Below are 21,977 nucleotides of genomic sequence, written 5' to 3'. Positions count from 1 at the left end.
TAAATTGGTTGTTTCTTTAAGGCACAATAAAAGGATGGTTGGTGCTTGATTTGTTGTTTGTTAGTGTGTTGTTGCGCCTGCAATCATTTCTTTATAGATAATATAGATAGATAATCTGACTCACTCCGAACACTTTTGGTTAGAACTAATTTCTTATGCTCCCTAGATTCTCCAGGTCAACGTCTACATTGTTTCTGGAACATGGTGGAGGCACAAAATGCACTTTTGAATCTGAAGATGAGCATAAAAAAAGAATTCCTGGTCAAAATAATAAGTAATAAAAATGAAGAGAAACAAGATTGAGACAAACACACAACAGATACGTTTCCTCCATGCTGTTTAATATAGGGGCTCTTGGTCTGCCTTTATACAGTGTGGTGGGAGTGTGAATGTTGATGTCTCTACACACTACTATTGCCATTAAAATAGTTCATTTACATTACATTATCTGTAAATATTAAGGATGTCAGCTAAATTCCTATACCAGGCATTGAACTCCTTCTATGTTAGTATGTTAAATGACTTGGTATAAGCTCTGTTTACGTTAACTATCATTACATAGGCTATGGAACACATACTCAGACAGTCAGACAAGGAATAAAGCATAAAATGACAATACACATTCAAATATTGACCAATATAAAGAAGCCAAACACACCCACCTCCTCGTCTCTTCCCACAATAATATTCAGCATCATATGTGTTTTAGGATATACGTAGTATATAATCACTCAGTCACCCCCCTTCCACTCAAACTGTACACTGGCACAACCAACACTACAGCAGGAAGTTCAGGTGCATTATGGGACAAAAATAGGACATTTTGAACAGTGTCCAACTCAGGTTTATGGCCTCCTTAGCATTGCAATCATCTTTGAATGGGTTCTGAAAGTTCTGCACGGGATTGATCAAAGGAAAGTGAGAATAGAATTGTAATAAATAAATGACACCCTGTAATCAACCCTTTTCTGGAATTGAAGCATTTATAACAATGGTTGGAATCCTAAACAAGTGCTGGGGGCCATGGTATTCATTGAATAGGAAAATGTAAGGGCCAAAATGACTCCAAGAATGCATTTATCTTCACCAGACCCTATTAGGATAAGTATTTGCAGACATAAAGGCCTTATACAGGCCTGTTGGAAACACAGTGTACATTAAACACATAAAAAGCTATTGAATACAGAAGCCACCCAAACATTTTTGTTTTTAAATCTTGTAAGCACGAGAGAATAACATATATTATTATTTTCATTGCTTTCTTGCGTGCACAAATGACCATTTTGGTGCAAAATGTATGATCTTATGCACAAAACATAATGAATGTTGTGTACAAGAGAATCACGTGCACAAAGGTGTTGAATGATAATTGTGTAGTTTGTGTGTATGCGACACATTTGATCAATAACTTGTGTGAGGGGTGTACTACGAAGTTATTCTGAAGGAATCTGGATTTATTTGGGTTAGCTGACAACGCCTCGGAAGTTCACTAGTGCCAATAATGTATTCAAGATTTGTGTGTGTGTTTATATGTAGAGTTTATGAAAGGTCAATTGAGCAAATAAATGTGTTTTGTGATCTTGATATTAAAACACCAGTTTGGTCATGTTAACATGCTATATTTTTAGACATTAACGCAACAACAATTTTGGAAAGCCATTAACAGCAAAAAACAACAACATTTTTTAACCGATTTTTGTGGTTTTTGGTAAAACAAATTGGGATTTGACCAATTTGTTTTAATTTAGCTTGGGCCTTTAAGTAACAAAGCAACAATAGTTTAGAAAGACAATTTGAGAGATTTTGTGTTTAAATGACAGTCAAATGTGATCTACACCTAAATGGATGCCTTAATACATTGTGCAGATGTTTTACCCCTTATGATAGTACACCCCTCAGCTATATGTCTTGTTTGCACAACATATCAACAAAATCAAAGCACAAAATGAATTAAAAATTAAAATTAAAATTAAAAACAAAACTGGGCTTTGGAGGCTAATACAATAATAAAAATGCACAACAGTTTAAAAAACTTTTCAGACACACATACATTATATTACAATATAAGCAGCTAAAGTATAGACTGTTGTGCATAGAGGTAAATAAAGGAGGCTGAGATGATTGCTGCACCCAACAACAAACCTAAACCTGGATTGCAATAAATATACTCTTTCTTCTTTACATCATCCAATCAAATTACATCCAATGCTGATGTAGTTCATTTATATGACTTCTATCATCAAAGATTTGGTTCACAAAACATAAAAACACATTCTCACGGGAGTATATGGCTTTTTGTAAAACATGAAATAGTTTTAGCCTCCTAATTCATTTTAGCCCAGCAGCTCATAAAGTCAGGAGATGGGAACACAACTCATGAGTCAGACCGTGATTTTGAGGTTCTAGATGAGCAAATATTGAACAGTGGAAGTGGAGAAGAGGCAGTCCTTTGTTTCTAAGGCATTCCTTCAATTGTTTCATGGATCTTAATGCATTGATAATGGCCACTGCAGAAAACTAAACACAGACAGGGGGTTGTCATGATTGTCAATTTGTCACTGACGTCTGACACTTACATAATTTGATCCGGTAGCATAAACACTGCTCATTCTCTACCAGTGTATGTTTTTACATCAGCATTTAGACTTGAATGTCCATTATTTGTACGGCTTGTAGATACATATTGTGGTCAAGAGCTGAAATCAAAAAGCATGAATGAAAGGCAACTGCTTTACAGTATTCACAGAAAATAATGACATGTATTGTATTATTATTTTTAAAGATCTACCTGAATTTTCTGCATTATTTTAGCTACACTTCACCTGTTTTATTTTTGCTCTAAACATGACCAGCACTATATGTTAAACTGCAGACCAACAAAACAATCAGTGGACACAAAACACTTTCGACACACATACAATCTCAACTTCAAGTAATTGCTTAAAATTCATAAAGTGAACAATAGTGCAAAATATGTCAACAAAAAAACCAAAAAACATTCATTCTGATATTTCCTCACCAAATAATTAAACAGCTCAGTTGGTGTCAGGCTATTTTTGCTGGTTGTATAAGAGTGAGTTTGACATTTAGACAAGTTTGATTATACAGTCACAGGCTGCTTATTTACCCTTAGGACATATGAACCCAAATATATGCACAAGATCAGCCAACATAAGAAATTTTAAATAATATTTCTCACATTCATAGAAAGTAAACACCCTGATCCTTAAAGTGATAACAACTTAGGTATCTTTTTGATTTACATTTTGAGTTCACTAACATGTCCTCCATGTCCACAAATGCTTTGCAGAATAATCTATTAAACAATTTTGATTTAATTTGCAGTGACTGACTAACTCTTGTACAGCGGACTTTAAAATACACACTACCAGAGTGACAGTTAAACTATACCACGAGAGCATTAGGTTAGCAGAAATATACAGCACAGAGTACAGACTAAGCACAACTCACTTTATTCAGATCTACATCAAAGTGTCAAACTGACCCAGTGAGTATCTACAAACAAGTGTCTGACCAAAGTAACCCAATTGGAGATTATTTATTTTCAACAATTCAAAAGTTCAGCTGAGTTTGCTTTGAATTCAGTTTAACAACTGTATGACTGAGGACAGGTTAAATAATAACAAAACATAATATCCCTACCAAAACAGTGGATAGGTAAGAGCTAGGCTAGCTGTTTCCCCTTGCTGCCAGTCTCGTTGCTAAGCTAAGTTAAGCTACCTGCCTGTAGGTTGTAGCTTCTTATTTAGCGTACAATCATTAGAGGGTCATTCATCTTCTCATCTAGCTTGCGGCAAGAAAACTAATTGTTGAACGTCTATTTAAGTGTTGAGATAAACTGTGAAAAAGTAGAAACTGTGTAGCTAGAAGATGAAAAGGAAACACATTATGTAGTTTGCCTTCAGTCATAAAACAGGTGGCATTTTCTGCTCAGGTGAAAAATCTATAGATTTGTGGAATTAAGTTGGGACGAAGTTTGTGGATTTATTGAGCTTGAGTTTGAACTTTTGTATCTGATCTGCTTTCTTTAATTTCTGTAATGTTAATCGGGTTAGTAGTAATTATCTACTCTCAGGGTAGAAACACACCGCACACAGCCACCAGCTCTCATTCATTTTCTATAATAGTCAACAAATCCCTGTCCCACAAGTCCTGACCTTTGAAATTTGATTTTGTATAGCATTATAAAGAGGTGCAGGGAAGAAATGTTGTCCTTGGATGCTGGGGTTGAAGGAAATGAAATACAGCTTCAATTGCAAATCACCTTATATAAAGGAGAATTAGATGTTGATATGTCCCCTGGGAGAATGGAATTTAAAGGCAAAATCAATCGATTGTCAGATGTTTTTCCGTCAAATATTTCTTTGGCTAAACTGACAACCACCAACTGATTGCTAAGGCAGTTATTTGTGGCCTAATTTCCTGCTCAATACAAGTCTTTATCCAAGAAGTCATTCTTGTCATTCTCTGGCTTAATTTTCCTTGTATAAACAGAAAGAGTTGAAGCTGCAACAGAATGGATCTCTCCTCTAACAGAGCTGAAGGTTCTTAATGCCTTGCAGTGTTTCAGTGTGTTCTACCCCTTGGATCAACCAGGGTTCTGTGACGACATTGTCGTTATTGATAGTGATAGCACTATGTTGTTTGGTCTAGAAGATGCCAATGACTCAATGAAAACTGTCTGCAGTCATAGGTCATGTGTGAAATCTGAATTAGAGTGGATCCTCCCTTCACTGGTCAGTGAGCGAAGTGTTGTACATGGACACATTTTTATACATACACAAGATCATTTGAACATTTTCAATTCAAGACAGCCTGGTAGACAGATCTATGAACCTTAAAACATTTTCCTGCATTTAAAAAGAAAACAATCAGCGTTAAACATTCAAGCATAGATCATTCATTCCAATCAGCTCATTCAGTTTTGCACAAGTCAGTAGTGTTAGCAGACATCTTGGTAACAACAGCAAGGACCAGTGTTTGGGAGACGATAAGGAGTAGGACCAAACAGAACAGACTTAACCAGTTAGAGATATTAGTCATAAAAGCAGAATTCCTGTCCCGGATGTTCCCCATAGCTGTTAACCTTGGAAGAATGCAGGACAGGAGGTTGTTTCTTCCCCTTTCCTTCGAGGTATTTTCCCACAAGAGAAGGACCCAGACCCACACAGGAGAGGTCGTAGTTAAGGACCACAGAGGATGGACCAGATTCTCCTCTTATATCTGTGATCCACCCATGTCTCCCCCGCCTGCAGGGTAGTGCCTCAACCCACCTCCCCTGCGCAGTGAGTGCAGCGCCACAGTGCAACAGCCCCGCAGCAGCGACCCTATATGATATATGGGCTGCTCACCACGGGCGGGGCCACGACAGAACCACGCCAGTGTTGGCACCACGGGGATTGCCACTGCTAGAAGATCAACCAGGAAGTGACGACTCCAGTAGCTTTTCACAATTGTCCCAGAGTCCGATGACTCATCCTCCTCGGGTGTTGCGCCCCCTGTTGCGCCTTGTTCTTTAGTTTCATCTTCATCATTGTCCTCATCATGCAACTCCACCACAGTGACACTGGCGATCTCCTCGGAAGTGGATCTCCTCGGTTGTGAGGTGTGAGGCTGTTCTATGTCCGGGGATAATCCTGAGCAACTGGGACTCAGTTCTGCTTTCTTTATCTGGGGTGATCCTGCTGCTAGACCAACTTCCTGCTGGCTGTCTTCCAGGCTGAGGTTTTCTAGTGTTGACCCAACCTGTCTGATTTCTTCACAGCTTCCTCCAAACTCACCCTGCATCCCTGCTGATGTCTCTGTTAAATCATCTTCTGTACCCTGAACTTCCAACTCATTCCCTCCCATTGAGCCCCCTTGTGTCTGCTGCTCTTCTTCTGCCAATCTAACTACTGTTGTTTCTTCCTGCTGCGCCATTGTTGCAGCTTCCTTCTCTCTGTTCTCCTTGTCTTGCTTTTCCTCTTCCTCCACATCTTCCTCTCCCCCACACAGAGGACTTTCCATAGAGCACGCTACAGTGGCAGACCGTGGTAAGGAATGGACTGGTGGTGTTTTGGTGACCAGAATCGGCTCTGTGGCCGTACTCATCATCGTTGCAGTGGTTATTGAAGTTGTGGTGGTAATGGAGTCCAGCTCCTCATCGCCCTCATCAGACATCCAGGTGGAGGTGGGGCTGCAGGCCTGGGAACGGAAAGTACGTTGCTCCGCTATGGTATCCAGATCAGAGGGGTAACCTGCCGTTGCGGGGATGGGGCAGCTTTCTGTCTGAATGCCGGTCTCCCGCAAGGAGTGCAGGTAGAGGTGGTGGTGGGACAGGCAGGGATGGCTCCTACAGCCCGCTCCGCCTAGACCACAACGAAGGGATGCAAGCCGCTCGCCTGTGCACAGCTTCTCATAGGTGGAGGAGTGTGGCATGGCTTGGGGCACAGAGTGGGACATATTGCGTGGGAAGGAGCGAGGTAAGGTATGGGAGAAGGTGTGAGGCAATGAGTTGGGCAGAGAATGGGGCAGGGGGTTGTGCAGAGAATGGGGCAGGGAGTTGGGCAGAGAATGGGGCAGGGAGTTGGGCAGAGAATGGGGCAGAGATTGGGAGAAGGTCTGTGCGTAGGAGTTGAGTAAAGATGCTGTTTCTTCAGAGAGGAATGCGGCCTCCAGCAGCAGGTCGGCCCGGCTGGTGATGTTGCTTTCCCCACAACACACAAAACCACTATCCTGGGTGCCATCACCTGACAGACAAGGATAGTCGGGGCCGTTGCCATTGCGGTCCCCAAGTGCTTCTTCACTGAGCTTAGTGTAGGTGGAGCTCCTCGTCAAAGAACGGGCTGGAGAACAGTCACAGGAACAAGACCCCCTGCCTCCTACTGCCGGTTTGGGTATTCCAGGACTTTCCCCTGAAACCGACGCTGGTGCCGAACCTCCAACACGGGTGCGACAGCCTGGTATGGGTTCCCCCTCCTTGGCTAATCCAGCTTGGGCTAGCTCCATGTTGATCAAAAGGTTCTCAAGCTTGTGGTTCTGAGTGTTGATGTCCTGAAAGTACTTCTGGACCCCTATGTCGCCACTCAGCCCCCCAGCATCACTGAGCCTGTCGCGAACAGTGTCCACGGCCTGTTTGAGCTGCTGGATCTCCTGGCGCGCATCCTTCAAAGCCAGTTGAGTTTCAACGCGGTGACATTCCTCTTCAACCCAGTCTTCCTGCATCCTGTAAAGCTGGCCCCTCAGATCGTCTATCTCTGTGTCCCTAACAAGGTGAACGTGGAGAAAAGAAAGGAGCAAAGGGTTAGGGTTTGGGTTAGAACTTGGTATATAATAGTTAACAAAAGAACGGTCAGACAATATAAAAACTGACATTCGGGGCCAATACTAATACTCAGTTTCTCAGTTTCTTACCTGTCTTGTAGAGTGTTGATGGTTTCCTTTAGCCTGGCCCGCAGGTGTCGGATACACACCTCTTTCTGCTGCAGCGGTGTGAGGTACTGCTCTGGTGGAGGTGGCCGGATGCCATGGTTGTCCGTACATGACGTATATTTCGGGTGACGACTAGGAAACAAGAATATGGAAGGAATTTTTTTCTAGATTAACTTTTACCGTAACTACCAAAATCTGTATCACTGAGTATCAAAAATGTACATATGCCTACAACATTGCTAAGTTAAGACTCAATTATATTAATAAAAATTGTATTTATTGTATATTTGAGAATTTCTGGAATATCGTTAAATGAAACTAAAAATTGCAAACAATAATTGGACCTGGCCGACTTTTAAACTTGCATTAATTAGCTTTTTGGCCGTGAGGGGGCCGCAACCCTACAAATCCTTCAAAATTCTTTGGTGTATGTTAGACAAGAGTGAAGACTTAGAGAAGCTTTTTATCTCCTATACTGAGCTGACCATGCACATTCTGATGTCTTACCCTTTGGTGGGGCTGCACTCACTGCCTTTACAAGAGCCTGAGTTGCTGCTGCTGCTGAGGGGGGTGTTGCCATAGGGATCTCTATTACTAGGCGTGGCCGGTGTCCGCCTGTTCAAAAGTTAAATAAATAATGTAAACCCACGTAACCACACCCCAAGCAACCAGGTGACAGTGAATCCTGTGAGCTGTAGAGCCAAACAACAAATTAAAAAGACACAAATGGTCCCATCCATTTCCAATAGCATGCCAATACAACATGGAAATGCACAAATATGCAGACATAATACAAAGGCCAAAATCACTGCTAACAACAGTTCGGAAACAGTTTGGAAACCAGGAAACTCAGTCATTTTGGCACTAAAGAAAAGACACTCAATGATATAACAGAGAAGAAGAAGCATTCATTAACAAAGAATAAAGTGATTGTACTAAATGTACAAAATGTATGAGAAGACTCAAATATAAAAGAAGAAGGGCACACGAGACATGATGCTGTGGAAAAGATTTTCAAATGGTTTCCATATTGTATACATTCCCATGCTTCAGAAATTCAACACTGATAGTGAGAAAAGAAGCGGGACTCAGAACAGACCGAGAGCGAGGGGTCGAGGGGGAGTTTGTTGCACGGCTGTGGCGATCAGGAGACTTGGTGGAAGCGTATCCCTTAGTCGGTGACTTGGACGATGCAAGGCTTTTTGTCTGGCGCATTGAGACCATATAGTCTGTCTCCATAGGAACGTAGTCTAGCTCTATGAACCTGCAGTAGTCAAACCTGCCCAGGCAGAGACAACAGGGTGTTAAATCACAGGAGGACAGCAGAGGATCAAACCACACTGACACAATGTGCATGCTTCCAATGTGTGCACACTATTGCGGTGAGGCAAAGCTGTCTGGCATATAGCATTTGGCTAAGTCATCCAGAGCCTGAGATGCTAATGCAGATCCTAGGTGTCAACAAGCACTCAAACATTGACTTGCCACTCTAAAAGCATTGCAAAAGGAAAGACAGATAGTGCTTTATTCATGTAGGCCACTCTCTTTGACTTTCCATATCAAAGTTGTATTTGAAGCAATGAGGACTTTAATGGAAAGAACACAATCATACAGTCTGAATCCTCCATATCCACATACCATACTGTGACTTTAAAAAATATATATATTATAATATTTTCCATAACATTTTTCAACATACAATATTATGACTTCTTTTCTTATTTTTTCAACACTACATTACACTGTTTTATTTTTGTTTTTGAAATACTATTCTATGTCCTTTTAATCAGATTTTTATGACACTATGACATTATTTTTCAAACTACTCTTAGTTTATTTTTCCTAATTTATCAACAGACTACACTCTGTTGTATTTTGTTATATTTCCAACACACTATACTGTGACAATTTTTCTGACTAGGTTGTTCTTTGTGATATTTTCAACATACAGTTATATTATTTATTAATGTTATATTTGAATCTTCTTTTTCTCTTGGTAGGAATGCAAATAAGCTTTTTTCCTTCAATAGAAATCTCTCCTTCCATTTTTGCAAACGCCTTTGAAAACATCCCCTTATCGATGATGTCAAACCACACATATCGTCCAAAATATAATGTTGAAACACAGTTGAATAAACACATATTTCCACAATTAACTATTGCTTCCATCCTGCTATAGAAAATAAAGTAATATCAGGGTTAGCAGGACAAGGAAGGAAGGAAGGGGGATCTGTGATGGGCAACCTCTGTCAGGACATTCGTTAATGATAATTATTATTGTCACAATCAGTAATATTAAAGACACATAGCCAATCTTGTAATAACAGGTTACTATAAAGATCATGACTGTTGCCCAATCACTGGCCTCGACTGAGGCAGGAAGGGGGGACAAATCAGAGCAGCCATAAGGGATTTTCACACAGGACCCGTTAACTCCACACCACCGCACTGAAGTCCAAACCATGGACACAGTTTCAGCAAACAAGAGTCTTTGTACTCAAACTGCTACCTCCTGGAGCTCTGTCCCTACCCAACAACGTTTTTCTAAATTCTTAGTGAGACATTGTAACTAAAAGTATATAGTCTTACAAATGGTATTATGTAAAAGAAACATGTTTTCTTTATGCTTAATACAATACTTAATGTGTGTGTTGATACATTTAGTTTATATTTAGTTATACTTAGTTATTTTAGTTTATATTTAGTAATATTTGATGTATATTTGGTAGTTTAGTTATATTGAGTGTATATTTCTCCTTACTTCTTTGTATTGAACTGTTGCACCTCAATTTCCCTTGGGATAAATAAAGCTTCTTGAATCTTGAATCTTGAATCTTAATGGGTTTTTGGTCCCGTATAAAAGAACAGAACTAAGTTGATTTATTTCTCTTCATGACTTATCTCCACATGAAACACCTTTACATTTTGTTCTAGCATTTAGCTGCTGTTTCAAAGTTTCACATCTTGTCATTGTTTTGATCACCTATTTTTACAAAACCCCAATATCCTGAAGAATTTTTAATTTGAACAAAACCATTTTTTTGACGCCCACCGCTCCAAAAATAAAGGCCCATTGCTTTGAAAATACTCAACAAAGTTAAGTTCATAATGATTATTCAGAATGACTGCAAAGGCTTGACCTGCCTTATTCTTCCTACGATTGGTCCATCGTGAAGTTCTTAGCCTCATCATACCACGTACTAGCCAATAAGAGACAGAGTAGGGCGGGTGATGCCTTGCCATGGTAGGAAGAAATAATCTGTCATTCTGTATAATAATTATTATACTTCGGTCCAATGGAACATCAAAGCAAGGCAATTGTTGTTTTGGAATAATGGGCAGTCCCCAAATTCACTTTAGGTAGGAGGCTGTGTATCATCACCTCCTGAAAGCATCATTTTGATCAAATGGTCGATCCAGGGTTGCTTAGGGATTCACTGCATCTGTTCAGCCTATGTAACACAGCCGTGGCTACATTTGACACACTAACAAAGTAGTGTCATCCCAAATTCTTTGTCAAAACACGGAAATCAATCTTTTTTGGGGGCTAATCCAAGATTCTAGCAAAGAGTTGTGCTTAGCAAGCGTGTCCTGTGTGATTTAATAAGGGAGGGGGCCAGATATTGAATGCTCGGTTCTTTTTTGAAGATCAATATATGACAAAAGCCAAGACAGAATAGAAACAGGCAGAGGGAAGCAGCTGAAGCGATGAGGGGTTCACAGGACAACAGTGTTTCTGGTCTGTCCAACCACTGGGATGCAACCTGTGTCTGGACTGTGACTGTGGAGGGGGGGTGACAGTCTGGTGGAGGCTGGTGTGGGGAAGTGTTGCCCAGGAAAGGTGTTGGTTTGTGTGGGTGGTTGGAGAATTATTCCTTAATACTGTGGTTTGTTCCTAGAAAAAACAAAAACTTCAAGATTAAGGCAATGTCGGTGCCAACTTCCTGTGGTTGCACTTTCTAGTGTTCATGTCAAACATGGTGCTTTTGATTGAGTGTTTGCGGTGGACCAGTGATCACAGTGATCAGAGTTTGCTTCCACAGCACAATGACTGCGATATTTCCACCGTGCATGTAGCCTCTAAACACAACTTCATGCTACGAAAAATGACATGGAACATTAACCAAATTGTGTTAGAAATTCTCCAATAGCCAATGCATATGCTAGTGCTAATGGGGATCCTTATAAAGAAATGAAAAATAGACTGGCTTTCCATTTTGTCATACCAGGATATAATAGACTTGGAAGTCACAAAAATACATGCTGGTATCAGTGCCAACTTCTAAGATGTTTTTCAAAACTGAGAGCTCCGATAGGGATCTCAGTATCACCATGTTTAAGTGAGACTGGTAGCAAGATGTTGCCTGTAGGCTAGGTCTTGTTTTAGTGGCTACATAGCATGCCAGTGCCAGTGCTACAGCTAGTGAGCATGCCCTCTGAGACTGTAACTGAAGTGAGTCTCACGCAGGAGGCACAGGTATAGCCACTGGTGCCGAGGCCGCTGCGGCAGCCGTCCCTGACCCCACCGCCGCCACCTTGTGCACCGGGACAGGCGAGGGCGACAGTAATTGCTGCAAGCGGTGTTTGGGTTGCAACGCCCTCAAAGGGTTGAATCTAAGGAAAAGAGACGTAGAAAGAGAGGAGGACACCACAGCCACAGATTTAAGAGAGTGTACTGTATGTAACCATAACAACCAATGACCACCATTGGTAGTTTCGGAGGGCATTTATCTGTCTATGAACCACACATAAATAAATGGCTTGGACCTTTCGGATGAGGTCCTGATTAAAAAACTCTGAACACAATCAGGATAAGTGCATTTTTGGCAATTCTAATTGGGTTGTGATTCTTCAGCTTACCAGCCAATATCAATGACAAATAGGCTCTCTGTATTATTCTAGTAGAGGACTGAATCAATGCTGTAACAATCACATATTGTATACATTTGGTATTCAACAGACATTATGTTATTGCATCATTTGAACTGCAGAGAGGGAGCATTTATTCTGAGGCTTAATGGATATGGAAAGAGTCATCACCGGTGCTTATAGACAAAGAAAGCTCAATAACACTGCCTTAACATGTGTCCAGTAAACAGGCTGTGGAATTCCAGTCGCTGTAGGAGAAAACACATCAATGCACTTAATAAACTGGGCTCAGGTTGCAGTAAACTAGCTGTTCACTGTCAGTGAGTAGGAGGTGGCTCACTAAATGCATCTCATTATCAGTAATTCCTCCACTTCTCCATCGGGATCATTAATGTTAAATAAAAATAAAAAAGTACAAGAACTGCTGTTAAAGACAGAACATAGAGGGAGAAAGAAATGTTACAAATCATTATTATAAAAAGGAACTGGGAACCTCACACTGAGAAATGCATTGGTGGAGGTTCATACCTAAAGAGGCCCCTCCCTTTCCTGTAGTAGGTTATATATGTTTTTTTGCCTGAAACGCCTCCATTCGATTCCTTTATTTATTTCCATAACGAAGTGACATCACTATTTAACACTGTAGGCAATAGGCCAAAGGGCGGGACATCTCTATGTGGTTGACCAATTACAATGGAGCCGGCCAGCTAACCAATCAGAGCAGACTGGGCTCTATTTTCAGACAGAGGGTGAAAAGGTGCTCTAACAAAAATGATCAGAATAGGGCCCCTTTAATACCCAAACAGTGACATCATAGAACAGGTTTCATGTCCATATTAGCTACCTACCGACGAGAGCCCAACCCAGACCTCCGATTGGCTGGAGCAGGGGCAGACATGGAGCCGGAACGCCTCTTGCGTAACCTTTAGCTTCTTCCGTCCTCACTTCGTCTCTCTGTTCTGCAGCCTGTGGGAAAAACACACCACATGACCAGTGAGTAACAACACACACACATCAAGGATGAGTTTTGCTGACTGCCTCTGCGTTGGGCTGCTGGTGCTGCTGACTCAAGCTGACACTTAGCTGGCAAAGATAGCTCAGCTGCCATTCACCTTCCAGCCCTGTGGGAGCCCTGGCCAATCATCACTCATTGGTGTCATCTCTGGCTGAGGACCAGTTAGAGTTACCTTAGTGACATTCTCATGTGTTTGTGAGGTGGAGTTGGATACTCAGACTCCTTACTCAAATGAAAGTAAATATGCTTTGGTCTTAAAAAACTCCATTACAAAAGAAAGTCCTGAATTCTAAACATTACTTAAGTATTGTACTCAAAATGCAGTTAAGGTAAAAAAAATTAAAAAACTTACAAAATTTACTAAAGTATTAACTGTGAAAAATTCTCAGTATGCAGTATTCTCAAAGTATTGTTGTATTATAGATATTATATTATCCTGTATCTATAATTACACATACAAGTCATGTCATTTTAAACTTGTCATTGGATATCATAAAATACACACTGGATTATTAGTATAATATAGCATCATATCATTTGAGCATTTAATGTAATTTTATATGTAAAAAGTAACTACTATGAGTGTAAAATGAATGAAGTACAGTAGGTAAGTGGAGTAGATGTATAAAGTAGCATCACATCGAAAATAATCAAGTGAAGTTTGTCAAAATAATAGTTCAGTGAGAGTAAATGTACTTAGATGCATTCCACCGCTGGTGTCGGGGCATTTCTCTTTGTCTATGAGTGAGACCTTAAAGTAAGTGCCTCTGAGTACTCACACACACGTGGCTGTGTGGATTCTAGGACACATCATCTCATAAACAGTTAATCTCTATTCCCCTCAGTGACCCTGCAGAGCTAGACGTTGATAGAAAGACCAAATGCAAATATGTCGCTGACACACTCCGTGGTATTTGCGAAGGATGTAATGAATATGTTCAAGCATCAGAGATAGAAAGGCACAGTGAGAGACAGAGATAGAAGGGAAGTGATTATCCCCATCAATAATACATCAATCGCAATTTAGCAGCTCCTCTGTGCCAGGTGTGTGTGTTTGTGTAAATGCAAAGTCAACTCCCTGCTGAAACACCTCCACACGCTGTGTCTCTGTCACCAGTCAGTGACGATAGGTGGATTATTAGGAATAAAGCCTTGTAATATAATCCCTTTGCTGCACATAAAGGACAGGTTATGAATTAAAATCCTCGAAATACTACAAAGCTACCTGCTGAGTAACTTTATCCATATCTGAGATCTGTTTAATGTATTAAGCATTGTTCAATAATTTCATGATTTTACAGCATTAATGCTTTTAATGGATTTTTAGGAATTACGAGGTGTGTGTGAGTGTCTGTGTGTGTCTGTGTTTCTGTCGTATACAATATATTCTACACCTCAGGGAAAAAGTTGTATATTATTGTGACAACACTAGGATGGGTCAAATGCAGAATGTATATTTCCCCTCTGTGGGACCATTAAGGTCTCTTATCTCTTCATACGTCTTACCTCAATTGCTTCCCCTTCTAGTTGGTGACACATTTACTACATGTAACAATATATATAAATGTATTCAAATATTTGTAGATTCAAAAAATACATATTTGAAAGTGATATTTCACCCATACAAAATGTGGTGTAATTCTCTCTTATTTCTGAGGGGAGTTTTTACAGTTTCAAGTCACTTATTCAAACATTGAACAAAACCGGATCTGTGTGAGATGCTATCTGCAGAGGGTAAGGAAATGGTGGCCACCATTTTTAATTTTTACACTCAGATCATCTTCAAAATATTAAGAGGTCTATTCACTGCTGTGTATGATTATTATTATTATTATTAATAATAATACAAACAAACAAGGACAAACAAAGACAATCAATAAGATGGATTGATGGGGGGCGGGGGGTGGGTATGGATAGGCAGAGGAGAAGAGATGAGTTTGAGGCGGGACTGGAAGAGCGTGAGGGACTTCCAGAGCCCGAGAGCTGTCAGAGAAAAAGGCTCTGTCTCGGAAACGGCGGAGATTGGAATTGAGAGATGGATAGGAGACCGGCTGAGGTGGATCTGAGGGACCGTTGGGGTTGGTAGTGGGAGAGGAGGTCAGTGAGGTACAGGGGAGCCAGGTGGGGTAGGGCTTTGTAGGTGAGGACCAGTATTTTGTAGTTAATGCGGTGGGAGACGGGAAGCCAGTGAAGTTCTTTGAGGACTGGGGTGATTTGGTGCCATGATCTGGTGTGTGTGAGGAGTCGGGAGGCTGCATTTTTAACCAGTTTGAGTCTATTGAGGGAGATTGAGCTGATACCGTAGAGAAGGGAGTTACGTAGTCAGGGCGGGAGGAAATTAAGGCGCAGATGAGTCGTTCAGCTGTACTTGTCACTATCACCTGTAATCCCTTATTTTCTATTACCTGTACCATTGCTGTAATGATTTAATTGGGAATTTTTCCAGAACTTTTTTATAAGCTACCTTGAGACTGCTCTCTATGCTCATGAAACCATGACTCAGTGTTTTCATGTTTCTTTTCTGACCTTTGAATATTTTTTTTTTACAATTCAAATGCACACACTGTACGTATAAAAAAAAACATTTTATAAACCTAAATAAATATTGTATTTCTCTTTTATGAATGGCATTTTACAACCATACACACAGAGTGGCTTTGGCTCAGGAAGGCACATCATACAGGATTTATTAAGTTACGTAACAGCATCCCCGACCACAGACAGACGGAGAGGCTGACACGCAAGCAGCTTCTGTGCTGACGAGGAGGAAACACAGAGTTACAGGGATGGGTGAGAGAAGGAAGAAAGTGTGGAAGAGAAGGAGACGACAGCCAATGAGAGGAGAGGAGGAGGCGGCACGTTTCAGAGACCTTGTGAAGAGGAGAGAGATGGGAGGAGTAAATGAGGAAGGGATGTTAGATGCACCGGTTAATCTGGACACGCACACACACACACACACACACACACACACACACACACACACACACACACACACACACACACACACACACACACACACACACACACACACACACACACACACACACACACATACACACACACACACACACACACACACACACACACACACACACACACACACACACTGTGTCTGCAGTAGTGGAGACACTGCAGTTTCTCTCATCAAAGTCAGTGTGGTGTGTCCTTGCTTCTATGATGATATGACCTTGACTCATCTCTGTAAATCTAACACAACTGTTCTGCAAAGTTGATGTGGATTAAGTGTGTCATGAACCAAAAGCCCACACTGTCCTACCATAGGGTTCATTCATGCTTGGAACCTTAGGCACACTGAATGAACTAAAATGAACTATTTTGACCCCACCACATAGAATGACAGCACATGGGACACATTCAATATCAGTACAGTTTTGAATAGTAAATAGGAAAAAAGGAGGCGGTAGGTACTGGGGTTTGGTCCGCATTCGGAGGAATGGGGTACAAATCCAGCCTTGGAACATTTGCCACATAGCATCAGCTCCCCCTTTCAACACTGTCACTTAAATAAAGGCACTGGTTGTCCAATATAATCAAAAAATAAACATTGCTCTCGCTTTGGAGCAGCAGGGCAAAGGCAATCAATATATGTAAGAAGTTGTCAAAGCTTAAAAGCTTAATTCCACCTTAGCCTACTGATTCTAGAATTAACACATTATTTTGTACGTTTAACATTCTCTCTCTGAAAATTAAAAACAGTCCTCTGTTGAGTCACGTTTGCGACATTGAAGATCATAGCTATTGCGCTGATGCGTCTTCAAGGGGCCCAATATTCTGCTTGTTTGCAGGTTCATATTAGTATTTAGTGTCTCTCCTGTGAGATGTTTCCCTCCTTCAAGTTCAAAAAGCTCTTTATTTTTCTCATACTGTCTGTGCTGCAGCACCTCTTTTCCCCCTGTGTCTGAAACCAGAGCCCAGTCTGCTCGGATTGCTTAGCTGGCTGGCATTATCCTTATATTTGACTATTTCTTATTGTGTATATTTTGTATTGTCTCTATGTTTCTAATGCTGCTGGAACAAAAGAATTTCCCAAATTGGTCAATAAAAGTCATATCTATCTATCTATCTATCTATCTATCTATCTATCTATCTATCTATCTATCTATCTATCTATCTATCTATCTATCTATCTATCTATCTATCTATCTATCTATCTATCTATCTACTATCTATCTATCTATCTATCTATCTATCTATCTATCTATCTATCTATCTATCTATCTATCTATCTATCTATCTATCTATCTATCTATCTATCTATCTATCTATCATTGTCATGATTGCTCAACCGCTGAGAGATGTCCCGCCCCTTGGTCTATTATGTACAATGTTATAGCCCTAACCAATAGAAGCACGAGTGTTACTAAGTGATCTCACTTGAGTCCAATGGAGGCATTTCAGGTAGGGGGGGGGGGGGTGGCATTTACATGCTCAAAATCCCTATATAGCACACAACAGGAAAGGGTCTCTTTAAGGTGCTAACAAATACTACCGTACGTTACAATTGAGTTGTGCGAAGCTTGATACAAAGTGTCCTAACACAAAAACTGTAAAACAACATGTACTAAGAGTTCCAGAACAGAGTGGACAGGAGAGCACAAACTCATGTTGTGGCTGTTTTCAAATATCATTACAGGAATGAGTTTTTTTCAGAGACTAATGACCCCCCCTGACGGAGGAGACTGCAGTGCTAATGCATCTCACAAAATCAACCCCATGTGTAAGGCAGGTGGGGATGGGAGGGGGTGTGTATGTGTGTGTGTGGGAAAGTGTGACTCATACCAGCTACGCTACCCCCTCCCACACACACACACACATACAGGCAAATGCTGGTAGACTGAGGTTTACAGACTGTTAGACAGCCCGGGGGTTTGCTGCACTGACTCACTGCTGTTAATATAGGAGAGCCACTCAAAACACAACGTGTAAAAATATGTTTGTGTTCTGAGAGCTGCTCATCCAAAGCCCCTGTGGTCACAGATATTGTAGATCAAGAAAAAAGCACAAAAACCCAGTGCACCTGCAAAAGGTGGAATGCAGTGCTTACTTCCCTGCATGGTGTTAAGGTACTCCTGTGCTATTTGTATTTAAGTTTGGCTTTATGGATGGATTGTCATTTTTGCATTTTTATGCAAATGAGCCTCATTACAAAAACAGTCCAACTCACAGAGATCAGCACTAATAGCCAACATGCAGTTACAGGGAAATGATTAGCATCCTCAGTGAAATAGAAGCCCATTTAGAAGGACGAGGAAGCAGTTACGTCATGAAAAATACATAAATAATGCTTCCTTAGATCTCTTTTAAGAAAATACAAGTGAAAAAAACAAGAAACATGAATGAATATTAAACAGAAATGATTTCCCTCTCCCTACTTTCTGAAAGCCTAAGTTGAAATACTTCTCTTTCCTCTATAAAGGCCGTTGGGAGGTTTGTATATAAATGACTCTCTGACTCTCCTCTCACAGCTTTATGGCCGTGTGAGTGTTCTTGTTATTGTCATGCAGAAGGCAACATTGGTGTTGTGGTGAGTGTACATCAGCGACCTGTCATGGTGACCATTTGGATTAATTCTTCTGAGTTTTACGTCACAGTAATGTCATGCTTATCAGGGCTTTGAGGTAATACGGTGTCTAACAAAATAAAATGTAAACTTTATTGATATTATTATAGATCAGCAAAACCATATATATATATGTAACACAAATGAAAGATAAGAGATGATTCAATTTGGAAATAAAGATCATCGGCAAGTACATTCAAACACGTTATTGTCAACTAAATAAAAGAACTTCACTTTTTTTGTTCACTTAACTTATGAAATCAAGTTGTTTAGAATGACTGTTTGATGCCATACTTCCCAGCATGCATTGTATTTGGGTCTTCTTGTCACTCATTTGAGAAACATTTTGATTGACATATGATAACTGTCTTTTCTACATGTTTCTCACATGAGTCACATGCAGCATGTTGGAGCCATAGATGGCTTTTATATTATTTAATAGTTAAACATTTATTTTCTTGCCGTTTTTGATTATAGTGAATGTATTCTTGGTGTCGTTATTGAAGTGAGTTAAAGTAGTTTCTATGCTTTTATTTTGAAGGCAGGTTTGGGCACTGGGTGATTAAGGCACCAGGTGTATTTGTATATATTGGAGACAGGTGGGGGTTGGAGTAGATCACTAGCAGGCATATCTTTTTTTTATCAGGGTGATTCAAGCCACAAGGAAGCCATAGGAAACTGTGTTCTTGTGTCAATGATATTTGGTTATGGAAATAAATGAACAGACGCAGATTCATGTCTGGACTTGGACCATTGCCCTGTGCAAGATCCGCTAACTGGTGCCTCAGCAGCAGTGTTTTTTTTGTGTTAATTATCTGTTTTATTTCTATGTGATTTTGGCTGCTACAGTCCTCTCTCTGATAAAATGAAAACAAGAAGGATAAGTATCCACTTTAACCACTCCAAGCTGGTCTCTCTTTCTTTCATATACTACTATGATGATTATGATTATGATTATTATTATTATTATTACTATTAACACACTCATTTTACTTATATAGCCCAATATCACAAATATCACATTTGTCTCTGTGGGCTGTACAGCATACTCTCTGTACTTAGATCACAGTGCACAAGTTAAAACTCCAAAAAACCCTCATGATTAATATGGGAAAAGGGTATAGAAACCTCGGGGAGTGCAACAGAGGAAGGATCCCTCCCCAAGGATGATAGACGTGCAATAAAAGTTGTTTGTATTAACACAAAAAATAACAGAATTACAACATAGACAATCCAAATGACAAAAATGATACTGTGAAGATATACATACAAATGATGGAACAAGGTGGATACAGCTAATCTTTCAGAGGCTGCCAAAAAATAATGAAATAAAATAAATAAATAAGCTGCATATTTTAAATCAGAAATCACTGATTAACTTACATTTCAATAAATCTGACAAAACAAAAATTAAACAACAGTAAAACAATAAACAACATGACACAGCTGACTGAAAATAAGACGAGTGAACTCAAAAAGACCTCAAAAAAACTCATCCAACTCTTGCAAGAAAGTAAATTAGCATATTTCAAACCCTTCATTTTAACACCTCATGCAAATATCAAACATTTGATTCGAGTTTATTCCAAAACTATTTAGCAATATTAAGTCTGCGTCTATAAAAACAGTACAGTACCTACTCTGTGTTTGAATCTATGATTATAGTAATTAATACTCGTTAAATGAGGAGCTCTTAATTAGATCATTTTACAGTCTGATTAGTGACATACAGCCTGTGTTCCCCTGGCCTGAGAAAGTTAGCTACGCTAGCTCGTAGCATTTCTATTTCTGTACACAGTGTCTTAAACTCCATAAGAAGCTTTCCTCTCAGTTAAATTATACATGCAGCACTGCTTCTCTCAGAGGCAAAGAGTCTCTATCGGAGGAGAGGATGGTGATGACTCACATCTGGATATTCTGCACAGTTAGCAACTTGTATTATCATGCTTCATGCTACTCTAGCTACTATAAATACTCACCCAAGATAAGGTGACATTTAGTTTATTGGTGAAACTAACTTGTTCTGTCATAAAATATATTGTTGACTTATATTATATTGTTTGGGGAGCTTAGGTGAAATCAGATCATTAAAACATGGAAAAACCTTAGGAGCCTGTGTTGGAGACCATGTTTGTTTGTTAGCAGTTGCCCGGATTAGTCCCTGTAGTCTACAGGAAGACACGTGGGATTTCTGTGTTTCATATTAAACACAGAGCTCAGATAGTTTCAGATAAAAGCTTTATTCACTGTATGTGATGATCTGTGGTTGAAAAGTTCTTGCTATGTTTTTGAAAAATATAAAACACTTAAGAGGGTGCAGACCTCTGCCAAAGCCAGTAGTGCATTTAAGCGTCCCTCAGATGAACTTTTGGCTTTGGTGGTGTTTTCATGAGCGTTTTAAGTCCTAATGTCAGAACCACGTGGACACTGCATAGAATATGTGTTCAGAGCATTTAAACTTCAGGCTGATGCCAACGGAGTTTTGGTTCTTACTTGATTGCACTTTTACTCAAATTGTACGAGCTGGGAACACGTCTTTCAGAGTATTTCAAAATCACATGAATGCAGCAAACATTCCCTATTTTGCAATGTTGAACAAAGATGAACAAAGTTGAACATAATTTGTGTTTCTGACATATGATTCAGTTCTGCTCTAAAACTTTACTGGTTTTTCTTTGGTCCATTTTACATCCTTCCATGCAGTTCCATGTAAATCGAGCCAGTAGAAAAACCTTGCCAAGAGCAAAGTCTCCCCTTTGATGGAGGTTAAACATTTAGCATTCAAAAAATTAAAAGACCAGGACCCTGAAACTGAAAAAACTATATAATTCAGCACCCATGTATTTTAATATCTGCAATATTCTTATTGTAAACTGTCAAATTGTCTACTGTGAAAGAGTTTTTATGTCCTCTACTTCATAAGCCTTCCCTTGTTTCACTCAGCTCGTAAATACATGACCCAGGATCTTTATCATCACGTATCAGAGCAAAGTGTTTCCCTAATGCTTTTCCCTCTTATAGTGGTGTAGGCCAGTGGAAACACTGATAAGATTGTGACGTATAACACCAGTATGATTGACA

The 21,977-nt window shown here is 40.0% G+C and overlaps 1 protein-coding gene across 1 annotated transcript in view; it reads right to left on the bottom strand.

The window, feature by feature from the left end:
• Positions 1-320: 320 nt before the first annotated feature.
• snphb (syntaphilin b) overlaps positions 321-21,977 on the bottom strand; it is a 29,808-nt gene continuing 8,151 nt past the window's right edge. The window contains exons 2-7 of the mRNA XM_063879614.1: positions 13,149-13,266; positions 8,567-8,710; positions 7,939-8,049; positions 7,414-7,563; positions 6,622-7,264; positions 321-6,438 (exon numbers count right to left, since the gene is read on the bottom strand). Of these exons, the coding sequence (XP_063735684.1) occupies positions 5,239-6,438; positions 6,622-7,264; positions 7,414-7,563; positions 7,939-8,049; positions 8,567-8,710; positions 13,149-13,198 (2,298 nt within the window). The 5' untranslated portion in view covers positions 13,199-13,266 and the 3' untranslated portion in view covers positions 321-5,238. The remainder of the gene's footprint in view (positions 6,439-6,621; positions 7,265-7,413; positions 7,564-7,938; positions 8,050-8,566; positions 8,711-13,148; positions 13,267-21,977) is intronic.

This window comes from Eleginops maclovinus, chromosome 1, assembly GCF_036324505.1.
Source record: "Eleginops maclovinus isolate JMC-PN-2008 ecotype Puerto Natales chromosome 1, JC_Emac_rtc_rv5, whole genome shotgun sequence".
NCBI lineage: Eukaryota > Metazoa > Chordata > Actinopteri > Perciformes > Eleginopidae > Eleginops > Eleginops maclovinus.
Note: the sequence above shows the minus strand (reverse complement) of the source record. Positions and strands in the feature narration are given on the sequence as shown.